Source organism: Metarhizium album, assembly GCF_000804445.1.
Source record: "Metarhizium album ARSEF 1941 chromosome Unknown scaffold_30, whole genome shotgun sequence".
Classification (NCBI taxonomy): Eukaryota; Fungi; Ascomycota; class Sordariomycetes; order Hypocreales; family Clavicipitaceae; genus Metarhizium; species Metarhizium album.
Genome location: NW_024467604.1, coordinates 100,451 through 124,336, shown reverse-complemented (window position 1 = coordinate 124,336; position 23,886 = coordinate 100,451). Strand labels below are relative to the sequence as shown.

Sequence of the window (23,886 nt, the reverse complement as noted above, 5' to 3'; positions counted from 1 at the left end):
CAGTTGCCCCACTGACTGACTGTCCGGCCCGAACCAGTGCGAGACCCCATGCCGCGCAACAAATATTCCACGCATCAAACTGCCATGTAACTCGTGACGGGGAACTAGACGTCGACTGTTTATTTCAGAGAAGAGCAGAAAAGAGAGACCACAATAATCAGCACCATTGAATCGTCTTGTTGCCAAACACGGGCTCCAAGGCCCCAAGTTCAGTACCTGGTCCCGACTCCCGACTCTCCCGACTCCTCAGTCCTGACCCCTCGCCACCACAGGATGCCATCTCACGATGTTCTCGTCACCGGCTCCTCAGGCCACCTTGGCACGGCATTGATGCTCACGCTCCCCTCGCTGAGATTCAATCCCGTCGGCATCGACGTTGTTGCCTCCCCAACGACTCGGCACGTGGCATCCGTCGGTGACCGCGCCGCCGTGTCCAACATTTTGCAATCCAACCCCATCAAGCACGTCCTGCACACGGCGGCTCTACACAAACCCCACGTGGAAAGCCACACAAAGGAACAGTTTGTGCAGACAAACATCACCGGCACGCTGGTCCTGCTCGAGGAAGCAGCCAAGCTGGGCAGCCAGATCGAGAGCTTCGTCTTCTTCAGCACAACAAGCACCTCTGGACTCGCGTCGAGTCCGAGTCCCGGAGAACCCGCCGCTTGGATCGACGAGACGGTGGTGCCGGTGCCGAAGAACATCTATGGCGTGACGAAAGTCGCCGCCGAGGACATGTGTGCTGTTGTGCAGAGGCAGACGGGGATGCCGGTGGTGGTGCTGCGGACCAGCCGCTTCTTTCCCGAGGAGGATGACGACGAGGACCGGCGCAACGCGATGGGGGACGACAACCTCAAGGTCCTGGAGCTGGCGTATCGGCGGTGCGACATTGAGGACATTGTTTCTGCGGCGGTGTGTGCCATGGAGAAGGCGCGCGGCATCAAATGGGCCAAGTACATCATTAGCGCGCCGTCGCCTTTCCCCCGTGATTCCAAGACTTTGGCTTCCCTGGACTCCCGTCCCGAGGAGGCTTTTTGCCAACTTGTGCCCGCGGTCGACGAGGTCTTTGGGACAAAGGGCTGGAAACACCTCGCGAGGATCGATAGGGTGTATGATTCAAGCAAGGCTGTGCGCGAACTCGGGTGGCGGCCAAAGTACACATTTGTTCAGACGGTCGAGAGGTTGGCCAAGGGGGAGGCGTGGAGGAGCGAGTTGACAGATAGGGTCGGCAAAAGGGGCTACCACGCTGTGAGTACGGGGGTCTACACGGAGCGATGAATCGGAGAATCGAATTGTTTGATGGTGACTTGCGGTCAAGTGGCCAAAGAGTTGCTCTGCATCGACCGAGTGCCGATGGTACCAGTGCACCAGATGGGGCTGAAGTCTTGTAAGGTCGGGGGCATGCTTACCAACATCGTATAAGCTCGTATGAATTGAATATCGTCTATCAGATGGCTCCCCGAATCTAGTCCTTGCAGTGTACTCCCTTGGCCATCTTGGGTGGCGCTGGTAGATTTGTCACTATGCCATGAAGGCACAGTTTCAAGCCGTCAACATTTCCTGGTGACCTTGTTCCTCCAACACTCTATGCACCGTCTCTAATACAGTGCCGTGAAGATGCTCCGGTGCGGCTACAAAACCAAAGTTGGCGCTCATCTTCCTACCTACAGACAGATCGATCGGTCTGCCAAGGACGTCTGTGATCTTCCCCCCCGTCTCTTGGAACAATAGCATGGCGCCTGCGTGATCCCACACCTTGGCATACCGATCTCGTCGCTTGTACACCCACACCGTCGTGTTCCCGAGCCCAAGGGCCAGCGCTGCCCAGCGAAGGACCCAGGGGACGAGATCACACCCCGGGAACGCAGCTCCCAACCTGTCGGCGACGACTTCGTGCGCCCCGTCCAGCGCGGAGTCCACGACGCCGACGCACGTGACGAAGCGCAAGTCTCCTGCGTCGGAGGCGCGAGAGAGACGTCTGGCAGCCGCGTGGTTGTGGCGGGAAGCTTTGATGGGCCGGACGTATGCGCCGTGCCCGCGGACGGCAAATACAATACAGCCCTCGCCCAGGGGGTCGACGTCTTCGTTCCTCAGGGGCGCAACGGCATCCATGGACATGTTGGGGCAGCCGACGGACCCGAGGACCTGCTCCCCATCGACCAACAGCGCAATGTTTATGGCGTATAGTTGTCCCCGTACGTACGTCTTTGTGCCGTCGATCGGATCAAAAACCCATATCCTGCCGGACCCTTTGCCACCAGGCGCGCTTGAGCCGGCCTGATCGATGAGCTGGCAGACGTGCTCCTTGGACTGGGGCAACGTGCACAGGGCGGCGGCCTCACCGTGGCCCCTGATGCTCTGCAGTAGATCCCATACTCGACCCAGGAGATCCTCGTTGTGTCTCAGGCCGGAGGCGTCCTCCTCCGCGACGAATTGGTCATGGGGGAATGCGTGCTTGAACGTCGCTATCAGAAGCGCCTGGACAGCAAAGTCGGCAACGGTGACGGGGCTGAGATCGTCCTTTTCAACGACGCCCTTGTCTGCCGCCGCTATGATGGATTGGCTTAGTCGTGCCGCTGTTTGGAGCGCGCCGAACGACAAAGCGACTTCCTTTACCAGGGGACTGTCCATGGTGGTCAGTAAGTTATGGCGTTGCGGCTCTGGGGAACATGGATGTCGTTTGTCGTTCCCTTCCCTGGTAGATGGTGCGTGCTTGGTTGGTACATGCACGTGACAATGTGAATTGCTCGGGGCGCAGCAATTTTTTGCTCGGTGCGCAGAATTCCCCACCACGCCCCGATTTTGGTCTAGCGGCCACAGTGCCACGCCCCATAGTACATTCTTGGTACAAAGGTATGGCGGCAAAATGCCCTTAATTAATTGAAAAGGTGCTTGTGTACTCTGTAATTTATACGAATTTCTCAACAGCGCCGCGCCGGCGGGCTCCAAATCGCTCAAAAACGCGATTTCCGGTGTTTTCGCTCAATGTGTGCACTATCAGGCCGGATTTTCGAGTTATTCCGGCTGCTCTATTACCCATCCAGTCATATTAATCGGCTGCAATAGCGACAACAGCGTTAAGGGAATGAATTCCTTAATCTGCAGGGAGCCCTATCTTCCAATTGGTCTTCTTTCCCTGTTATTTGTATTGCGATTCGATCGTTGTGATGACGGCGGCGGCTGCTTCTGGCGGCGTTGATTCCTTGCACAGCATTGTAGAGGTCATTATAGCCCGGCGGCGAGGGCGGCAAATTTGAGGGCGGCAAATTTGAGGGCGGATTTGAGGGGTGGTGAGGGCCTTTGTTAGGCATTGCGATATTGTTGTTGAAGGAGGAAAAACGCTGCTGCCTGTTGAAAAATTCGTACGGCTGCAGCGTTGTTGAAAAATTCGTCGATTCTTAATGAAGCTTTTTAGAGTTGAGTAAAGCTGCCATACCTTTGTACTAAGAATGTACTGTAGGGCATGGCAGCGGGGCTTGCCGCATAAAAAGTGGAGCGCGGTGGGGATCCTGCGCACCGAGCAAAAAATTGCTGCGCCCCGAGCAATTCACGTGACAATGCCACATGTGGCTTTCGCAGATCTTGGAAAGGGTTAGGGTTGGCTGGTGTATAAGCCCGGTACCTGCTCTTGCGTCACATCTCGACCACGATTTTTGGAACAGGTTTAGCAAACCAACAGACATGTGGACGTCCCGTATAAAAACGTTAGTAGTCCTATGGTGAATACTTTTTATAGCCGTTCCGTATGTCGGATAGGGGCCTAACAGTAGATGTTGCCTTGACTTGACCTTGACAGCAGCCAACAAGTAGTTACCATGCAAGATGCCACGCGCGCTTTACAACGCACTACGTGGGATTTTCCGGGAGTACATGTCAAGTAATAAACATCTGAACATGCCTCGGGCCGAAATCTCCCGTCAAACTATCAAGTCCAGGCCTACTCGGGGGCCCTGGAAACGTGACACCATAGTATGCCCTTGCTATATGACGCGCTTTGGTATTACAGGTCCTTGTGGAAAGAGGCTGCTATTTATGCAGCAGCTTTCTGCCATGGGTCTCGTGACGAATAGCCCCTGGGTCACCAACATGGGTCTGACAGTGCCCTTTAGAAGGCTAGTCGCGAACGGGCTTATACTTTTACTACTTTTACTCATGACCATGTCAAAGGAAATCGACCTAAACTGCCGTGACATTGCAAGTGTGGAAAGAGCTTAAAGATATATTATAAATCTAGTCTAGGAGAGCTCGTAGGCTAGGACTTAGAACGGAAAGTATAATGAGGCCACTTTATCTTTTCTTTTCTTTTCTTTTCTTTTCTTTTATTTCTTTCCTTCTTTTTCTTTTTTATTTTGTTGCGCAGCACCAAAACCCCCAGCACTATGTAGTTGTAGACTCAACTAACAGTATGGAGTTTGAGTGGGTTTAACGAGGCACAAATCGAAATGACCCAATTCTTCCAAGATCAATCTTGTGCTCTCCATTAGTCGGTCCTGGAATTGATCGGTATGGCTTGCCGTCCGGCCAGCTGGAACTAATATGCAGTGTTAGTATTGCACACTTTGCAGGAAGAAAGTACCATCTACTACTTACACCCAGACCTCCAGCGTGACAGGAGCAGACCTGATTGTAACGCCCTGAATATAGCTATGAATTGATAAATAATAGGTCTTCACCTAGGAAGAGATACATGACTTACGGGGATCCAGAAAGCGAGTGGTCCACTCCAATAGCGCGCGTCTCTGTGCGATCTTTGCCGTGCTTCACATTCCATTTAATCTGCATCATTGTTAGCCACATATACTACCAATTCACATATTTGACATACCCAAGCGGCTCCATCTACAGGGTTACCACCCTCAAACGTGGCATCGTCAATCATATGTTTGGTGTCGTCCTCGCTTGCCATCTTGAGGAAGACTAACGGGGATAGCTTGAATTAAAACGTGGAACTGAGACTTGGTAGAGTTGGTAGGAGAAGAAAAGACTTGGGCTGCCAGATATCCCCCCGAGCAAAAACCCAGCAGAAGGCCATCTATTTATATTCTCTGGTGTGTCTATTACCTAAAGTTTTCACTCCGTCTTCTATCCGTGGCACCATCCTTCGCCCACTCAGACTTCTGACGTCGATCAGTCTGCAAGTTGCACAGTCATCCTTTGTGGCTGGCTGCAATGACCATATGCGGCAGACATGCATATTGTCGCAGCATTCGAGACTAACCCTGCCGAAATAGCGATACCATTGATAACGGCAATATTGTACACTCCTTAGAGTGTGGGCGCGCGTTTACGGCAGCACCTCCTCGTGTGTTATCTTGCGTCCTCCGTCCACTGTACCGCACGCCTGTCGTATTCCCAGCATTTAGGACTTTAGAAGGTCTACCTGGCCCTTGCTGGGCTGAGATGCCAATTTGGCCACCAGTTTGTGTGATGGTTTCTCGAGTAGCTTTATGCACTCTCCTAGCAAGAGTTGGCTTATTGAGACTTCCTGGCGGTCGACCTCGTCGCCCACTTGGTTGATTATCAGATCGGCTACTTGATGTAATAGCTAGGCTTTCTGGGATAACCTGCGCTGTATTCTTTGGCCTTCCACGTAGTGCAGTGGCAACTTTCGGGTCAAGAATTCGTCGGTATGGATCTTGAGATGCCGATTCCCGTAGTCGCCAGCGTGGGTGGACCTCCCATTTAGTGAAACGTGTGTCAGAATCTAGCTTTGCGTAGACTTTATGATAGCATGGGATTCCCAGCTCAATAGAGACCGTACAGTCGTCGTCGCAAAGTCCAATAGAGTCGGGGAAGGGATTCTTCCCCGTCGGCAGAAATTTGCGAGCAATACAGTATTGCTTGTTGATTAACCCAAGTCCTTTCGATGACATGGTTGTTCGTAGTTCACCAAGATAGTTTCCCATCGAACCTAGGTATTGTGGAGCAGTCAGGACATCATCCTGTCCACAGGCATCCTTAAAGGCACGTTCTTGGTCATGTATCATATCCTGCATTGCCTCGACGAGTCGGTAGAGGTGGCTCATGCCATTTAATAGATAGCTTTTGATATTATTGTTGCTTGCTTCTGTGCCGGACGTAACTCGGATTCCGAAGTTACGATAACGACGGATAAAGCAACGTGCCCATTGAGCACTAACAGGCATATAAGTCGAGTAGAGGTATTGTAAGATCGCTCGTTGGTCGTCGAACTCTTTACAAAGATCTCTCCATGCCTGCTCAAACGCTTCCTCAGTCTCGGCATAGAGAACCTTTTTCCACATTAAAACAACGCCTTGGTAAGTATGAGGAATCTTATCACTACTCGACCGATCTTCGATCAGATGCTTATCTGTAGTGCTCAACCCGCCATCCGCCTGTGAGGGAATGTCTTCACTGTCACTAGCGCTAGGGCTAGTAGTACTGTCCTCACGTTGGCCCGTCCACCTAGTCTTCGATTTAAGCAAAACGTTTGAAAGGATATGATGAATACAAAGCTGTTGCTGTGCATTTGGAAACTGATCATTAACGGCAGCTTTCATAGCCTTGTCGAAGTCTGTGATGATGACATCTGGTTCCCTGAGTGAGTGTTTTGTAATGAGCTTGCGAACACTCTCTGCAAGGAATTGGAACCCCTCCCTCCTCTCGTTATCTATTAAGCCAAATGCAGCATTGAACACAGTTCCAAGACAGGTTTGGCCAGTAGCCTGGAATAAAGGAAGCTTGAAGCGATTAGTGTTATATGTGTTATCAAAGCTAATAACCTCGGGGAAGCGCTTCCACATCTGTAGACAGTACGGAAAGGTCCAGACAAGACCAAGCAGTCTATCTGGATCATCATCGGCCCATTTCGCGATGTATGGGATCTTCTTCTCATCAAAGAGTTTGATCAATGCCGCAGTAGGTGTATAGCCATTTAGCTTCTCTCGGTTAATGAACGAACGGGCATTATAGATATCCTTCCGCAGGAGTGTTGTATCGGGGAATTGCTCCTCAACCATAGCAGCTACATCACTGGCTCGAATACCCGCGCGACGGCTTGCTGACTCGATGGTTGCTTTAACTGGTGTAGTAAGGCGGCGGTGGGAAACATGCGCAGATGGCGTAATACTCCGTTCATGGTTATGCTGGTGATGTTTCGGGTCTCTATGTTGTCGAAGAAGCCACTTGCCTTCCTCTAGGGCTTCAGCAATTATCATCCATTTGCAATCACACTTCCGAGACCTTCGGGTTCGAAGACCAGAACCCCCCGAGGCCCGAGATTGTCCAAACCGGTCGCATTGAATGGAGTACCTAATCAACCGTCCCTTATAGGAATATTTATTCCGCCGAATAATACCAAATCCGTTCTCCTTTGCAAATGCGTTGGTTGTTTTAAAAAGAACTTCGGCCGAGGGCGCTGGGTCGCCAGGGATTATTGGGTTCGGAATTGGCTCCGGGGCGGGAGATAGAGACTGTCGCATAGGCGAGGAACTAATATTTTCGGGCGTCGGTGATATTCGAGGAGGTTGTGTGGGTGACCTACGAGGTGGAGAGTACGGTGGAGGAGAGTCATATGCTTCGAAACTTAATGGTGACCATCCCCATCTCTCTCGCCAAGCTTGTACACGTTCGTATGATCGAGCAAGGTCTACAGTTAGCCTTCGACCTTCGCCGGTAACCTCTCGTACTATGCGCATTGCGGACTCGAACTCGGCTCTTGTCCTTGTTGGGAGATGCTGGGCGGATGGGGGTGATTCGGGAGGTTCAGAGGCGAATGGATCAAATTCTGGGCCTGGTATAAGCGCTCTGACTCGCTGGCTCCATCTTTTTCCACGGAAGAAGTCATTTTGAAGATATATCTCATAGTCAGATCGAAGGCCCCATGCAGGCTCATGGCGGCCCTGTGAACCATGGGGGTGTGGGAGACTTGAAAGTGTTTGCGGGAAAGAGGCGAACAGGTTATCGAGTGCATTTTCGTCCCCGAGGCCGTAGAACTGACCGATACTCGTAGCAGAGCTACTCGCGGATTGTGGTCGGTCTTCAACTGTGGAAGGACTAGATCTGCGTCGCCGACTGGATTTGTGTCGCTTTCCTCTTTGTGATTGATCACTGGGACTAGGGCTCCGCGACCTGCGAGGAGGTGTGCGAGGCAAAGACATTGACGTCTTGAGAAGAGAACAAGATTGTAGTGAAAGAATTGGTCGCTATCTCTACAGCATAGGGTGCCGTATTATGGTTTATTAAAAGCTACGAAAATGAAGAAAGCAAGCTCGAGGGGGTCGCCCCGACTGCGCGACCACTGGGTTGCTGCGTAGTAGCTTAGCCGAAATGAAGTAATTTACACAGAAGCAAGGTTAAAATGGCCCAGGTACTTGCGGCTGAGGTGGCAGAATCCAGCGTCGTTAACAGAGACAATGCGACCAATCAGAAGTGGTAAAAGTCATGCCCGTGTAAGAGTCATGCCCGTGTAGCCAAAGTGTCATGCCCGTGTAGCAATTCCCTTTTTGACTTGCCATTTGTGTCCCCTTGCTCCCATGAGATTGATCTCGGCGCAATGCCTGACTGGGGGCGGGCCCGGGTGCGGCGATGCCAACGAGGTTCGAAATAGGCTTCTTGTTTGTGTGTCATGGTTCAATGTATTTGATTGAGGCCATGTCAAGTACTCCTAGCGTAACAACCCAAGAATGGCGACCAAAGTCGTATAAATAAAAGTCCAACGCAGTGTAGACAGTGATGCGCTTGGAGATGACACACATTGTGAGGAAACCTTATGGGCCTCCAAGGCCGCGGTCGGCCAACAATAGTCACACAAGGTGAGGACGAGGTCACGATAGAAGGCCGAGCGCGCGAGCCAAGCAAAGGGGCATCGTCGGGATATCAGTGAACACGGCTCATGTATATGAACCGAGGCCCTGAGTTCCTCGGAATGAACCAAGGACAAGGACGCCGAGACTCTACGGGTCATTACTAGAATTAACGATCCTATTCCACGCGTAGTCGTCACTGCCGCGTCATACCTAGCAGCATTAACGACATAAGGGCTCTTACCACCTTTGGCATAGGGCTTCGTGTGAATCTATCAACATGTTCCGCTCCCGGTCAGGGCCAAACATCACAAGAGCGAACATGTGCAGAACAACTACCAACAAGTGGTCTCGGGTTAGGGTTCGGAGTCGGGGTAAGCCAAGGGCGTGCCTGTGCCGACATGTAGACTCTAGAACTCGTATTGGATTCGCAGCTTTGGTAATGCCAATGCCCAGGTGCCGCTGTCAATTGATTGACAGATGAGTCATGCACCTGCTCCCTTTTGTCGCGGGGCACTTGATGTCAATGGTCGCATTGGCGGCTCTCAACTCGCCTCGTCTCACGAGGTCTCTCTCATTGAGTCTTCCCCCCCACACACGCACACACACACACACATACACACACAAGGGTCAACACGCACGCCGGCGCAGACGTGCACGTACTATACTCGTGTCTCAGTCGAAGCCCGGCGGAATGCTCGGAGAAACAAAGCCCATCAGACGTCATTCAGGATGGACTCGGCCGCTGGAGGATCCTCACGAGCCGTCGGTCGCTCCAACGTCGACGCCTTCGTGGCCACGCTCTCGCCCTGGGATCTCCTGTATCTTCGCGGCAGATTTCGCGGCGGCACCCTCCCCATCACCGGCTTGGCTGGCCTGCCCGATCTTCCCGCAGAGATCGTCTCCCTCATCGCCGTGCAGCTCACGCTAGACGACATTGTGAATTGCCGTCTCGTGAGCCGCGACTGGCACGCATCGTGGACCCAAAGTGCCGTCATCACCGCTCTCAGCCATTTCTTCTTCCCGGGCCTCGTAGAGAAACACGAGCAGCTCAAAGTCCCGCAGTCACCTCGGCGGCTCGTCGACGCGTCCGTCACAAGGGCCCTTCGCAGACGGCACGCCAGGCCTTGCCGCGCGTCCTTCATCGTCTGGCGAGAGCGATGCTGTCCGGTCTTCAGAAGGCCCCGGGAGGAAGACGACCAAGGCTCGGACTGTCGTCGCACGTCGTATCGCTCCACGGGGCCGCCTGTTTTCTACGACAGAGCCCGCCTGGCGTGGCAGGCAAGCGAGGTAAGCGTCATCGTGGATGATCTGCGCACATGCCGACGCCACGACTGCAGCCTGGTAGAGGCGCACGTCCAGGGCCAGAGGCTGGCGCTTCAGGCCATGTCGCGCGAGCTGCTCGTGTTTGTTGCGAGGCGACCCTCGGCCGGACTGAACTACAATACCGTGTGAGTGCAAGACTGCGAGATTGGCGCCCCACGGCCGTGGTCTGCTAACTGCAGCTAGGCAAATATGGCATGTCGACCTGGAAGAATGGCGTCGTACTACCTTGCCTGGCCCTTTGGCAACATGTTTTGTCGAGGGCGAGCGAGCCGCATTCATCACGAGACAAGGTTTGGTCATAGCTTGGTCCTGGACCGGCGGCGCCACCGAGGTCGACGTATCTGGGGAGGTGAGCAGGCCGCCTGAAGACTATGAAGGCCGTCAGTCACTCCCTGGTGTGATGTTACACCCAGAGAGACTGGACACGTTGTATGTGGCGGCCATGTTTCGATCAAAACTGAGTACGTAGTATCCCACTGTCCGGCCCCTCTCGCTCTCTTTCTCTCTTTCTCTCTCTCTCTCTCTCGGTGTGTGTGTGTGTGTTAAGCATCACGGCGGCCAACACCGCCAACTAGGCACCGACGGTTTTCGCGCAACTGGACAGTCTCAGCAACGCCGCTTCTTGATGTCTGTGGTTCGCTACCAAGGCGGCAAACCCACCAAGCGGTGGCAGGAACTTATTCGGAAAGACTCGCTAAGTATCACGTATGACGACTCTACGTGTAAGCCCTTTCGCATCACGCTTGCATGTTCAAAAATGGGCTCCCATGGACTGCACAATCTGGGCACGGTTCTTACAGCAAGCAACAAAAACCACCCGACACGAGTGGTAGAGCTCGCGACTGCAGCATTCAGCATTTACAAGGAAACTTTTATACAGCGCACATTTGCAGAAAGCGAGGGGAGCAGCATGACCGACCGGTCGCCATTACACTTTGAGCCGTCAGCCTGGGGCGTGTGCGAGTACGAGGAGCCGCTGACGACGTGGTCACAACAGCACGCGTCCATTCCGCGATGGGTGAAACCGGACTCTGCAGATGGGCCACCGGACCGCGACGAAGCGGCGGCGGATGACGTCTTCTTGTACTTGAAGGAGCTGGCCAAGGGCGTGCCAGCGTCGGAGCCGTGCCGGATATTTGGCGACGAGGACTTTGAGATACACGTCACGACGCAGGGTATCTTGGTGTGGTCGTTTACCGAGGAGACGAACTTGCCGGCGGTGGACGGTCCACGGAGCCTGGGCGAGACGAAGGATGAGCCCTGGAAACTGGCTGACCCCGTGAGGGGAGTCGATCTGCATCCCTTTGCGGGCTGATGCGTGGGTGTCTGGATGCTTTGTGTCTGCAGTGTGCACAAGGCCGGGTCGGTGACGTGGCTGCGGTGCCAAACTAATGGACTCAATGGATGGTCATTGGTGTCGTGAGTCAAGCGATGCACCCGTGTGGCTCACAATGTCTCGCAGAGACCGAGACCAGGTGTCTCCGAGTCCTGCTGGACTATTGATCGATCATTGGCTGCCAAGGACTTTTTACATGGCCGGTTGATTTGTCTGCGCATGCATCCGCCTTGGTGTTTCTTTTTTCCCGTCGGCCACGAACCAGACCTTGAGAACGATTGCGTACGTAAGCCGGTGTGCCGGTCGGGACTCGGGAGCACTAGAACCAGGCGGGCTAGGGTAGCTTCCCTGCCGACGAGCCACGGCGCGTGTTCCGTCCGTCTCCTAAAAGTTCCGCCCCTTTGCTTATCAAACTCGAGCCACCAATCGCCATGATGCAAGTCATTTGTGATTTGCGCACGTCCAACGGCGCTTTCTGAACTCTCTTAGTCTCCTCTCCTCATCGGCATGAAGACGTAATTTTGCAACACCAGTCCCCCCTTTGCTCTACTGCGAGCCCTTCAACGGCCGTCATCAGCGTCATCGGCGACGATGCCCACGTCCTTGGCTCCCGATGACCTCGGGCGCGTCGCCCCAACCCCCGTCGCCGGAGTCATGGATGGCGAAGCCCCCTCCACCGTGAGCGCGTGTGACGACGACGATAGCTTCGACCAGGAGTCGGCCCGGCGCAGCCGTCTAATCCGGCAGAAGCAAGTCGTTCGCGTCGTCTCCCTGATATTCGCCACCTTTGCTGCTCTCTGTGCCGGCTCCATCGTCGTGTTCTCGCTGTACGCCCCACGATTCCAGTCTCGCCTGCGATACACCCAGTTCCAGGTCAACGGCGTCGCCATCGCAGGCTCCGTCGCCCTGTACCTCCCCATCTCCGTCATGGGGTACGTATGCGACCGCGTCGGCGTTGCGCCCCTTTCGCTCCTGTCCGCCGTCTTGTTCGGAACCGGCTACGGTACGGCCGCCGCGATTTACCGAAAGCTCGATATTGAGTACAACGCCATTGGGAAGCCTCACGGCGCGGGCAATGAATGGTCGTATCCGGCCATGATCTTTGCCTTTGTGTGCGTCGGCACGGCGACCTGTTCCATGTACATGGCTTCGGTGTCGACATGCGCCAAAAACTTTGGCAAGGGCAAATACAGAGGCCTGGCTCTGGCCATGCCTATAGCGGGATTTGGGTTGAGCGGCATGTGGTTGAGCCAGTTCGCGAGCCGCTTCTTGTATGAAACGGCGCCCGACGGATCCAGGGGCGACGTTGACGTCTTTCGCTTCTTTCTCTTCTTGGCCATTTTGCTCTCCGTCGTGGGTTTCCTCGGCTGCTTCTTGCTGCGTGTTGTCGATGAAGAGGATCTTATCGAAGAAGCCATTGAGGAACTCGAGGCGAGCGGCTTGCTGAATGGCAGCTCGCTGCTTGACCGGTCACAGCAAGGCTACGGGTCGGCTGGTGCCGGTTCCGGTGCCGGTGCTGTTACAGACCGGGCCGACATGGAGACACGCTCCCTGCTAGACTCGTCAAAGGACGGCGACGCGCAGTGGAAGAAGAATCGGGTTCTCAACGCCGAGACGCATCGGTTCCTCACTGATCGTACCATGTGGCCATTCGCCCTGTCCTTTTTGCTCATGATCGGCCCCGGGGAAGCCTTCATCAACAACCTCGGAACCGTCATCGGCACACTGACGCCTCCCGCGACCGAGGGCTTTGGCGAGACAACGTCGGCGGCCACGCACGTGTCCATCTTTGGCGTCACGAGCACTGTTGCCCGACTATTAATTGGCACCCTTACCGACTTGCTTGCTCCCGCCCCGGACACTCAGCACATCCAGATCTCCCCTTCCCACCCCCGCAGCAGCCAGCGGTCCTCGGCGGCCACAAGATTCACCATCTCTCGCGTGGCATTCGTCCTCTTCTTCGCCGGCCTCATGTCTATAGGCTTCATATTTCTCGCATCGGGAGCAGTACAAAACCACGCCGACCGCTTCTGGGTTGTTTCCGGCCTGGTGGGAGCAGGGTACGGTGCCATCTTCAGCCTGACTCCCCTCATCGTCACCATCATTTGGGGCGTCGAGAACTTTGCCACCAACTTTGGCATCATCGCCATGTTGCCGGCTTTGGGGTCGACCTTTTGGGGGCTCGTTTACTCGGGAATCTACCAGGCCGGCGCCAAGCGGTCGACGCCCCCGTCTGACGGCACCGGCAGCGACCATTTGTTTTGTCACGGCAAACGTTGCTATTCCGCGACATTCTGGGCCAAGGGGATATGCGTCTGGGTAGCGTGCTTGCTGGTGTTGTTTGCATGGAAGGGCAGGGGCGGATGGAAGGAAAGAGGGATTGTTATTTGAGCACTCCTCTGGGACATGGACACTTTTTATTATGAGGCATTATGAGATGCCCTGGCATATCGGTTCTGCATCGCTTACGACGTGGAGTTTGGCTGGGCATTTGGGACTAGCACTCTTTTTTTTTTTTTTTACCCCCTCCCTTTTCCCCTCCTTCTTCATTCACCTCGGCGGATAAATCGTGGCTGTGTCAAAGTATGTGCTAGCAACAAGTTGCGATTGACGGGTAGTCGTTACTCCACGTAACCGACGTCGGCCCTTTCGCCAAGCCCCTCGTCAGCTCGATGATCGGCTAATATGGGCGATTGCTCTGTATTTACTGCTACTACCGAGTGCGCAGTTTTCCCATGACGCCACGGATTCCCACCTCGGAGGCGTACATTTTTGCCAATATCCCAAAAGGGCAACAATTGAGCCCTGGCCTGGCTTGGCTGGGCCACTCTCCGGGGCACCTAGGTAGATCATGGCGACTTTGTACTCGTGCTAGCAGGAGTCTGTCTGGTTCCTGCATGAATCAATGAATCGAAGTCCCAGCAGTACTGCCAAGCAAGGGTAGGAAATTACCACGACCAAGACCCACGTTACCATCAGCCTGCGGACACCCGTGGTCGCCGCCGCCTCACCCAGAAGCTCATTTGAGAGGGCACGAATCGAGACAAGATATTCGAGCCCGCAGGCACAAGCCCGCTAGAAGCATGGAAGCACGTGTCTTTTCCGCCTGTCGACGTTGTCAACTGCAGCCCGGCCTGGCTGCTCCATCTGATACGAGCCTCTCCCCTGTCTAGCGCGGGAGCCCACGCCGCGAGAGGCAAAATGCGTCGTCGTGCGCCAAGGCCGGGTCGGGTAGCAGCATATGCGTGTGTGTGTGTGTGTACTCCATACCTGCGTGCTGCTCAGCCCTACGCGGGAAAGGGCCCAAGTCGTAAATTGCGTGCGAGATAAAGTAGGCAAAGCGAGATAGATGAGCAAGACGAACACGAGGGCGGCGCGAAATGAAGTGGGGAGAAGGATGCGGAGGAGGAGGTGGGTGATACGGCGTCTGACGGAGCGAATATATAAAAATGATCAATTTGAAGCCTTTATTTCTGTGCAACCGTCATCTCGACGCCTCCCCCTGGTTGCCTTGCAGAGCAGATTGCCTCGCACAACCCTGTTTGTTTATTTTGTTCGTTTTCCTCCCGTCTTCTTTCCAAGTTTCTTTGGTCTTTGAAACGCAGAGATACGACAGACAATACGCAACAGTACTCTCGACGCGTCGGTTGAATTAGTGCGACTTGCGACTTTCTCCTTGGCCGACATGGCGCACGGTACAAAGCCCGACGGCAAGTGGGAGCACGGTCTTTGCAGCTGGGCCGGGTGCGGCAATTGCCTGCTGGCATGGTGTCTCCCGTGCATCCGTAAGTCTTTGCTGTGCCTTTGCCGGTGCCCGAGGCGCGTCGAGCGGCCCGGGCTGTTGTTGGGTATTAAGGTTGGTGTTGATGTTGATTTTGCTGACGAGCGTCGTGGGGCCGAGGGGGGGGGTAGTCTTCGGCAAGACGTCTGGACGGATGGACCCCGACGCGGAAACCAGGGAGTGTCTGATCTTTGGCACCATCCAGGTCTTTACCGGCTGTTGCTGCTTGTACGTAGCGACGGCGGAGAGTCGTGCCCAGCGTTCTTCTGTGAGAGTGGGAGAGCCCTTTGCTGACCGGGTGCCTGCGTCTGTAGGTACAATGTCGCCAAGAGGGCGCAGATCCGGAAGCGGTACAACATCGAGGGCGGCACGTGTGGCGACTGCTGCACCAGTTGCTGGTGCATGTGCTGTGCGCTCACGCAGCAGGAGAACGAGGTCAAGAGCCGCGAGGCCTTGAGGGGCGCGTATCAAGCTCAGCCGCCCATGATGGCGGTTCCCCAGGCGCAGGGGTGAGGGGGGGAGGAGGAGGAGGAGGAGGAGGAAGAGGAAGAGGACGCTGTTGGGCTCTGGACAAGTGGGTTGATTGTCGAGTGGGAATGTTCGGGAGCATCGCCTTGTTCTATTCGCTGTATACTGTGGTGTTGACTGATCAACACACTTTTAACACGATATGATTTGTCTTGTGACCACGGATTGACGGGCGGCTCTTGCCCAAACTGGCCCCACGGTGCGAACTGCTCCCAACCTCGAATCACGGCTGCCGAGTCCCGACTGCCCGCGAGGTCCCTTTGCCCATGCTCCCAGACGCAGCCGTTGTCGACCCTACACGACGAGTCGAGTCGGGTTGACGCAGGTTGAAGGATGAGGGCAGTCCGGTTTCGACACCAGAGATGTGGCGACCGTGGCCGCGTACGCCGTTTCGTTGGCATGCAACGGCATCCCAGCTCATCAACTGCGACGACGACGACGACGACACACGACGACAGGCTAGCCCGTCAGGTACGTCAGGGGCTTGCCAGGATTGTCGGGGTTGTCCCTGGCACGTCAAAACGTCCCGACGCCGACCATGTGGAGCGCGATTGCGTCGTCGAGTACGCGTCGAGGCGGAGTCCCCGTCAGTTACTACCACCTTGTGCCGCGGCACGCTGGGGCAGATGCCGACGACTCACGAGATTGCAGAGCGGCAGAGCCTATTCCTGCCCGGACTGGACTGGACGCCTCGAAGCCTTCTGCCCTGCCAAGCTGTCGTTCCTGGGCCATCTCGGCGCATTCCGAGGGAGGCCCGCCACGGCGCGAAAGAGGCTGCTTGTAGCCGGGCTCAAGTGACGAGCTGCAACAATAAATCGGCTCGACATGTCCAGCCTTGTGCTTGGTCTCCATGAGACCACCAGTGGACACCATGGCTGCTGTGCTGCTTCCGCGAGCGTTGGAGATACTACTCGCATCCACCCCACTGGAGGCCGCGTACGTACATCCACGACAGTATCATGGATCATTGGCGCTAACTTGGGCTCGGTGGGCAGGAGTTCCATGCCGTCGCAAGCTTCTGCTACGGACCATGGGGCTGTCTGCAATCATGAACGGGCCTACATCGCGCTGCAAATATATATCAAAAACGTGCCCCGGCCACGCTGGCATGAGCTGTGAAGAAGCATGGCATCGCATCACAGTAATCTTTTTTTTTTTGGGCAACAAATGAGACCAAGTCCAGACCAAATATGAACAGGACTTGATCCGACTTTGAAGTCGACAGACCACCCTTCACCGGCAGGGCATTCGACGAGGGGCTCGCGTCATCTGTTGTTGTGTTCATCACGATGCGGCTTATTCGGCAACTCGGCAGCCTCGTCTACAAGAACCTCCTCGTTTCCATCGCAAGGCGGCCGCTCGGCTTCCTCATCTCCGTCTACGTAATCCCACTGGCCATACTCGCGCTTCTCCTCGCCATCCCGTCCTTCCTCCCGCAGCTCAATACCTTTGGCGTGTCCAGCGCGGAGCCCGTCAAGTCGCTTGCCTCTACCGTCACCCGCAAGCTCGTCATCGTCAAGCGGCCCGATGTCGGGAAGGACGTTGATGCCGTCATCGGCGCATTTACCCAGCCCGTCCGAAGGGATCTCTTGGTCTTCCACGACGACGAGGCGTCGCTGCAGTCCGTGTGCCTCCCCAACACGCGCGGCGTCAGCGACTGCCACGCCATTGTCATCTTCAAGGACTCTCCCCTGACCACGTCCGAGGCGCGGCTTGCCGATGCTCCCAAGGGCAAGGGCAATCGCAATCACACATGGACATATACGATACAGGCCGATCCCGCGCGGGACAACCAGGTGTTCGACGTCAAGAACCACAGAAGCGACCAGGAAGACTTGTACATGCCGCTGCAGCTCGCCATCAACAACGCCATTAGCAACTCGACGACGGTGCCCGACACGGTCATGTTCACGCCGCAGGAGCAGGCGAGCGAAGACCAAAAGAACTTCAACTCCAAGGCGGCGATCGTCGGCCGAATCTACGCCTTTGCGCTCATCACGGCCCACTTCACCATCATATACCGCCTCGCGAGCTTCATCACGTCGGAGCGAGACTCGGGCATGTCCCAGCTCATCGACTCCATGGGCGGCGGAACCGCCATCGTCTCCCGCGTCCTCAGCTGGCTGCTCACGCTCGACCTGGTTGCCCTGCCGTGCTACATTGGCATGGGCGCCCTGTACCAGCGCCTGGCGTTTCCGAGCTCGAGCGCCAGCGTCCTCATCGGCTGGCAAATCCTCCTCGGCTTTGCCGTCAACAGCTCGACGGCCTTTGCCTCGGCCTTTTTCTCCAAGTCGCGCGTCTCGGCCGTCTACATCATGTTTGCGTTCCTGGTGCTGTCGATTGCGGCGCAAATGTACGCTTCCGAGTCCCGGCCGCACCCGGGCCATTCCACCGTCGCCGTGCTCTCCTTCCTCTTCCCCAGCTCCAACAACGTCTACTTCACGCAGCAAATGTCCCTGTGGCAGTTGGCCGGCCTCCCCGCGGACCTGGCCACGATGCCCGTCGAGAGCGCCGGGCTCTTCTCCACGTCGTATGCCGTCAGCCAGAGCAACCTCCTGCTGTTCCTCGCCCTCGACATCTTCTTGTACGCGGCGGCGGCGATCGGGGTCGAGAAGACCCTGCACGGCATCCACTACCGAAAGAGGCGCTTCACGGCGGCAGCGTCGACGGGCGCCGTCGTGCAGGCTCGCGAGTTGAGGAAGCGGTTCAAGCCCAGCCTGCTCTCGCGCATCTGCTGCTGCTGCTGCTTTTGCGGCAGGAAGAGGACGGTCGCGGCCGTGGACGGCATCAGTTTCGAGGCCCAAAGGGGCCAGATCATGTGCATGGTTGGGCCCAACGGGTCGGGAAAGACGACAACCCTTCACCTGCTGTCCGGCTTCCTCAACCCGACGGCAGGATCCGTCTCGCTCGAGGCGGCGCCCTCGCAGGTGGGCATTTGCCCGCAGCGCAACACGCTGTGGGATGACCTGAGCGTCGAGGAGCACGTCCGCATCTGGAACGGCATCAAGTCGGGCCGGCGGACGAGCGAGGAGCTCGAGCTGCTCGTCTCGCAGTGTGACCTCTCGCCCAAGCGCGGCTTCAAGGCCAAAGAGCTCAGCGGCGGCCAGAAGCGCAAGCTGCAGCTGGCCTGCATGTTTGTCGGCGACTCGTCCGTCTGCCTGATCGACGAGTGCACGTCGGGCCTGGATCCCCTGTCGCGGAGGGCCATCTGGGAGATTCTCCTTCAGCAGCGTGCCAGGCGCAGCATCATCTTCACCACGCACTTCCTGGACGAGGTCGACATCCTCGCCGACCACATTGTCCTCCTGGCCGGCGGCAAGATCAGGTGCCAGGGCGCGCCGGCCCAGCTCAAGACGCAGCACGGGGGCGGGTATAGAGTCCTCGTTCCGCCGTCCGCGCCGCCTCTCGATCATCGCTACCCTTCCACGACGCACCAGGACAAGGTCGTCTACGCCGTCCCGGACTCGGCGGCGGCCTCCCGCATCATGTCCACGTACCTGGACGCGGGCGTGCGCGACGTGACCATCTCGGGGCCGCAGTTCGAGGACGTCTTTCTCAACCTCCTCCAGGACGACCTGGCCCTTGCCCCGGCCAAGGGCTCCGCGCATGTCGACCCGTCCTTTGTCATGAGCCCGGGCAGGACCACGTCGTCGTGGACGCAATTTTGGGTCCTGTACGGCAAGCGCTGGAACGTCATGACCAGGTTCTGGAGCCCCTACCTGTTCGCCTTGGTGGTGCCTCTGGCCATTACCTTCCTCGCCGGCGGCATGATCAAGGACTACAGCCCGCCAGGCTGCGATGCTCTTCAGGACAGCTCCAGCCTGCAAGTTCCCGGGCTCGAGTGGGCCGACTCGTGCCCTCAGTCCGGCGCCTGCGACCGGCTTTCCATTGCGCCCAGCCAGGCCAACGCCACGCTCTTCAGCTTGGTCAAGGGCGGCTACCGGGGCGTCTCCAACGTGAGCGTCAAGGGATACGGCGAGTTTGTCCGCGTGCAGGGATCGCGAGACGACATCCTGAGGCAGATAGAGCAGAACAAGACGGCCGCCGGCTACGGCGGCGTCTTTGCCGGCACCCCCACGGAAGCGCCCATGATTGCCTACCGCATGTCATCGTGGGGCGGTCAGTCGGGCTCCCAGCTGCTCGATGTCTGGAGCCAGATGCAGGCCGGGCTCGAAATCAACTCGTCCCAGGAGGCCATGCCCAAGAGTCGCAGGGTACGTATGTGAATGTGGTTCCCGTTCTTTCGCACGGCTGGCTAACACGACGACGCGACCCAGGCTGCCGACCAAGGCGGAATCGCCTACCTGCTGTTCTTTTCCCTCGTCCAGATCTTCTACCCTGCGAGTTTTGTTCTATACCCGGCCATTGAGAAGTCCCGCAAGGTCCGGGCCGTGCAGTATGCAAACGGCGTCCGGCGGGCGCCTCTGTGGGCCGCCTACGCCGCCTTTGACCTCCTGTGGATTCTCATAATCTCGGCTGGGGTCGTGGGCTTGAGCTCCATGAGGCTCAAGTTCAACGGCCCCATACTCATTCTTTTGCCAATCCTGGCCTTGTACGGCCTCGCGGCCACGCTGATGGGCTATGTCGTCGCGCACTTCACCGACGGCCCCCTCAAATCATACCTGGCAACGCTTGGGATTGGCTTTCTGTCGTGGATCGTACTGGCGATTTCGACCCTGGTGAGAGGCTCCTCCCAGCCGAGATTGGTGCTTCGTCGCGGCCCACTAACATGGCATGGCAATAGGTCAACGGCAGTGCGTCGAATCTGGCGGCCCTCGCATTCGGGGCTGATCTCTTCCTCCCCATTGGAAACATCTTCAGGACGCTTCTCATCGGCCTCAACCTGATGGAAGCGGGATGCAAAAACGGCAAGCCCGTAGAGGTCGGGACCATGGACGGCTTTGGCGGTCCCCTGCTGTACCTCTGTCTGCAGATATTGGCGCTCCTCATCATCATTACGTGGTTGGAGGGCGGCCTCCCAGCCCTCCGTTCGTTGGTGTCGAGCCGCGCCCCGAGCCCACATAGATTCTCAGACGTAGAGCTGGCCAACATGTCCTCATACGAGGCGCGGCTCGGAAGCGACCCCGTATCCAGGGAGGTGTCGCGCGCGGAGAAGACGAACACGGACCTCCTGCGAGTGCTGCACACCAGCAAAAGCTTCGGCACCAACACGGCCGTGGAGGATGTCACCTTTGGCCTGCCTCGGAGCGACGTCATGGCCCTGTTGGGTCCCAACGGAGCCGGCAAGTCCACCTTGGTCAACATGATACAGGGAGAATTGCCGCCCAGCCGGGGAAAGGTGCTGCTCTGCCAGGAGGACGGCAGATCTCCGTCGTCGAGGCGACACTTGGGAGGTATGTTGCTTCGTATAGCACGCCGCCACCGGTCCGCTGCGCTTGACTCTCTCCCCGTGACAAGAAGGATTCGTTCGTTGCTGACCCGACTTCTGCTCGGCTAGTCTGCCCTCAATATGACGCGCCGGACCTGATGAACACACGGGATCACTTGTACTTTTACGCCCGTATCAAGGGGATCCAAAAGGTGAAGCAAAACGTCGACTACCTCATGGCCAAGCTCGACCTCGCGCGCCACGCGCGGACCCAGGCGTCCAAGCTCTCGGGGGGCAATAAAAGAAAGCTCATGCTGGCGGTGGCCCTCATGGGCACGCCGTCCATCCTGGTGCTGGACGAGCCAACGTCGGCCATGGACGCAGTGGCAAAGCGGCAGTTCTGGAAGGTCATTCGAGAGATTGCCAAGGACCGCTCCGTGCTTCTTACGGTGCGTGCTCCCGGCCCGTGTCCTCCCATCCCTCCGCTCGCTCCTTCTCCGCGCCGGGTGCTAACAGAATCGCAGACTCACAGCATGGAGGAGGCCGACGCGCTTTGCACGCGCACCCTCATCATGGCCCGGCGCATCCTGGCCATCGGGACCACGCAGGCGCTGCGCCAGCGCTACAGCAACGAATACTACGTGAGCATGGTGCTTGCGTCGGCGCCCAAGTCGTCCCCAGGCGAGATGAGTCTGGTGACGGAGTGGGTGAGGCGCGCCGTGCCGCACGCCCGCTTCGACCGCGAGGTGCTGGGCGGCCAGATCCGCTTCACGCTGCCGGCGGACAATGGCCAATCCGGCGGCGGGACGTCGATTGCAGAGCTCATCGAGACGCTGGAGCAGAGCAAGCACGTCATCGGCATAGCGCACTACTCCGTCAGCGGGCCGACCCTCGAAGACGTCTTCTTGAGCGTCGTCAGGGAGAACAATGTCGAGGAGGAGAGCGGCGCGGAGAGCAAGGGGCCGCGCGGCCGGGCGGAGAGCAAGGGGCCGCGCGGCCGGGCGGAGAGCAAGGGGCCGCGCGGCCGGGCGGAGAGCAAGGGGCCGCGCGGCCGGGCGGAGAGCAAGGGGCCGCGCGGCCGGGCGGAGAGCAAGGGGCCGCGCGGCCGGGCGGAGAGCAAGGGGCCGCGCGGCCGGGCGGAGAGCAAGGGGCCGCGCGGCCGGGCGGAGAGCAAGGGGCCGCGCGGCCGGGCGGAGAGCAAGGGGCCGCGCGGCCGGGCGGAGAGCAAGGGGCCGCGCGGCCGGGCGGAGAGCAAGGGGCCGCGCGGCCGGGCGGAGAGCAAGGGGCCGCGCGGCCGGGCGGAGAGCAAGGGGCCGCGCGGCCGGGCGGAGAGCAAGGGGCCGCGCGGCCGGGCGGAGAGCAAGGGGCCGCGCGGCCGGGCGGAGAGCAAGGGGCCGCGCGGCCGGGCGGAGAGCAAGGGGCCGCGCGGCCGGGCGGAGAGCAAGGGGCCGCGCGGCCGGGCGGAGAGCAAGGGGCCGCGCGGCCGGGCGGAGATGGCGTTTAGAAGGCGAGGCGGTTGGTGTCGGCTGTAGAAGGGACGAAATGTAGCCTGAGCTCAGAGTGTTGTTTTTTTTTAATATTAATTTGATTAGATGAGCAACTATACGATGGGGGATACAAGCTACACTACTGCACTGCAGACCTGGTGCGGCGTCGGGACGGCTCCGGTGGGAGTAGCAAGTACACGGGTGCATCTGAGAAAGACACCAAGGATACAAGGAGACCTGCACGGGCAATGAATGCCAAACGCGTCTGTGGCGTCTTGGAATCCCAAACGAACCCCAAGCAGCTCTGATGGATATACAGCGACACGGCCGTTCTGCAGTCTGCCAGCCAGCTCGGCGTGGATGCGAATCAAGGCAGATACCCAACTCCAACACCAAAGACGTGGATCAAGGCAGCCCAGCCCTTCCTTTGCCATGGATCAAGACTTGGGTACCGACGCACTCGGCCCACCCAGCATGGTGGCCTCGATCAAATCGTGCCCAATGTCAAACTGCTCGCCGTGCGGGCAGTCGAGGTTTTCAAGAGCAACTAGGAGGAAGAGGGAGAAAGAGCAGCGTCAGCCAGAAGACAGCATCACACACACGTGTAGATGTATATATATATACAAGCAGGGCCCGAACAAAGCCAGGCGGAACAAAGGACCACTCACACCACTCCAGCGTCGCCTCGGGATGAGGCCCGACGAGCCCGACCCAGCCGTCGCCGTACTTGGTCAGCGAGGCGGCGACGCGGCCGCCCTGCGAGTAGCGGCCCAGCACGAGCGCCGTGTCGCCCTCGCGGAGGCCCTTGATGACGGCGCCCTCCTGGAAGTACACCCAGCGCCGGGGGGCGCGCTGGCCGGCCCTGGGGCCCGTCGCGAACGTCCAGTCGACCTGGATGATGGAGTCGGCGGCGCCGGTGACCTGGGCGCCGCGCTGGTCGCTCTCCGCGTCCGTGTCGGCGCCGCGGGGGAGCAGCCCGAAGCCCGGCGTGTGCCCGGCCAGGTAGGCGCCCAGGCAGAAGCCGAGGTAGCGGCCTCCGTGGGCGACGAAGTTGCGGATCGCGGGCGCGAAGGCCTTGGTCTCGGCCCAGGCGTCGTCGAGGTCTGCGCGCCTCGTCAGTCTCGCCGTGGCATTGGTGTTGCGACGTGTGGCGGCGTCATGATGCAGCTCTCGTTCTCGTTCTTGTTCTTGTTGGAACTTGGACCGAGCGAGGGCGGGCGACGCATCGGGCCAAGGAGAGCAAGCGAGCGAGCGCGTGGCAAGCGAGCTGAAAGGGCAAGAAACAGAATACAGAGACGAGGGGAGACATAAACAAGGGGGGGGGGGGGACGGCG

The 23,886-nt window shown here is 57.7% G+C and overlaps 10 protein-coding genes across 10 annotated transcripts in view; 5 read left to right on the top strand and 5 right to left on the bottom strand.

Moving 5' to 3' along the window:
• Positions 1 to 273: 273 nt before the first annotated feature.
• Positions 274 to 1,278, top strand: MAM_07362 (NAD dependent epimerase/dehydratase family protein; the record flags this gene model as incomplete). The annotated part of the gene is made up of 1 exon (XM_040826160.1): positions 274 to 1,278. One exon carries the CDS (start codon positions 274 to 276, stop codon positions 1,276 to 1,278), a length of 1,005 nt encoding a protein of 334 aa, XP_040675832.1.
• Positions 1,279 to 1,542: 264 nt separating this feature from the next.
• On the bottom strand, positions 1,543 to 2,631 carry MAM_07361 (Inositol monophosphatase; the record flags this gene model as incomplete). Its single annotated transcript, XM_040826159.1, has 1 exon — positions 1,543 to 2,631. The coding sequence occupies one exon, from the start codon at positions 2,629 to 2,631 to the stop codon at positions 1,543 to 1,545; it is 1,089 nt and encodes a 362-aa protein (XP_040675831.1).
• A 1,791-nt stretch (positions 2,632 to 4,422) lies between these two features.
• Positions 4,423 to 4,906, bottom strand: MAM_07360 (uncharacterized protein; the record flags this gene model as incomplete). Its single annotated transcript, XM_040826158.1, has 4 exons — positions 4,423 to 4,531; positions 4,591 to 4,644; positions 4,697 to 4,776; positions 4,826 to 4,906. The coding sequence occupies 4 exons, from the start codon at positions 4,904 to 4,906 to the stop codon at positions 4,423 to 4,425; spliced, it is 324 nt and encodes a 107-aa protein (XP_040675830.1).
• Positions 4,907 to 5,359: 453 nt separating this feature from the next.
• On the bottom strand, positions 5,360 to 6,980 carry MAM_07359 (uncharacterized protein; the record flags this gene model as incomplete). Its single annotated transcript, XM_040826157.1, has 2 exons — positions 5,360 to 5,529; positions 5,762 to 6,980. 2 exons carry the CDS (start codon positions 6,978 to 6,980, stop codon positions 5,360 to 5,362), a joined length of 1,389 nt encoding a protein of 462 aa, XP_040675829.1.
• A 2,517-nt stretch (positions 6,981 to 9,497) lies between these two features.
• Positions 9,498 to 11,406, top strand: MAM_07358 (F-box domain, Skp2-like protein; the record flags this gene model as incomplete). The annotated part of the gene is made up of 3 exons (XM_040826156.1): positions 9,498 to 10,216; positions 10,275 to 10,552; positions 10,667 to 11,406. 3 exons carry the CDS (start codon positions 9,498 to 9,500, stop codon positions 11,404 to 11,406), a joined length of 1,737 nt encoding a protein of 578 aa, XP_040675828.1.
• A 612-nt stretch (positions 11,407 to 12,018) lies between these two features.
• MAM_07357 (Major facilitator superfamily domain, general substrate transporter) lies at positions 12,019 to 13,818 on the top strand (the record flags this gene model as incomplete). Its single annotated transcript, XM_040826155.1, has 1 exon — positions 12,019 to 13,818. The coding sequence occupies one exon, from the start codon at positions 12,019 to 12,021 to the stop codon at positions 13,816 to 13,818; it is 1,800 nt and encodes a 599-aa protein (XP_040675827.1).
• Positions 13,819 to 15,362: 1,544 nt separating this feature from the next.
• On the top strand, positions 15,363 to 15,721 carry MAM_07356 (putative protein family Cys-rich; the record flags this gene model as incomplete). Its single annotated transcript, XM_040826154.1, has 2 exons — positions 15,363 to 15,436; positions 15,523 to 15,721. The coding sequence occupies 2 exons, from the start codon at positions 15,363 to 15,365 to the stop codon at positions 15,719 to 15,721; spliced, it is 273 nt and encodes a 90-aa protein (XP_040675826.1).
• A 609-nt stretch (positions 15,722 to 16,330) lies between these two features.
• On the bottom strand, positions 16,331 to 16,609 carry MAM_07355 (uncharacterized protein; the record flags this gene model as incomplete). Its single annotated transcript, XM_040826153.1, has 1 exon — positions 16,331 to 16,609. One exon carries the CDS (start codon positions 16,607 to 16,609, stop codon positions 16,331 to 16,333), a length of 279 nt encoding a protein of 92 aa, XP_040675825.1.
• A 416-nt stretch (positions 16,610 to 17,025) lies between these two features.
• Positions 17,026 to 22,860, top strand: MAM_07354 (ABC transporter; the record flags this gene model as incomplete). Its single annotated transcript, XM_040826152.1, has 6 exons — positions 17,026 to 19,950; positions 20,014 to 20,415; positions 20,481 to 21,090; positions 21,195 to 21,514; positions 21,590 to 22,580; positions 22,658 to 22,860. The coding sequence occupies 6 exons, from the start codon at positions 17,026 to 17,028 to the stop codon at positions 22,858 to 22,860; spliced, it is 5,451 nt and encodes a 1,816-aa protein (XP_040675824.1).
• Positions 22,861 to 22,989: 129 nt separating this feature from the next.
• The window catches only part of MAM_07353 (biotin protein ligase), a gene marked incomplete at both ends in the record, with an annotated part of 1,750 nt that continues 853 nt past the window's right edge, over positions 22,990 to 23,886 (bottom strand). The window contains 2 exons of the mRNA XM_040826151.1: positions 22,990 to 23,099; positions 23,221 to 23,819. Of these exons, the coding sequence (XP_040675823.1) occupies positions 22,990 to 23,099; positions 23,221 to 23,819 (709 nt within the window). The remainder of the gene's footprint in view (positions 23,100 to 23,220; positions 23,820 to 23,886) is intronic.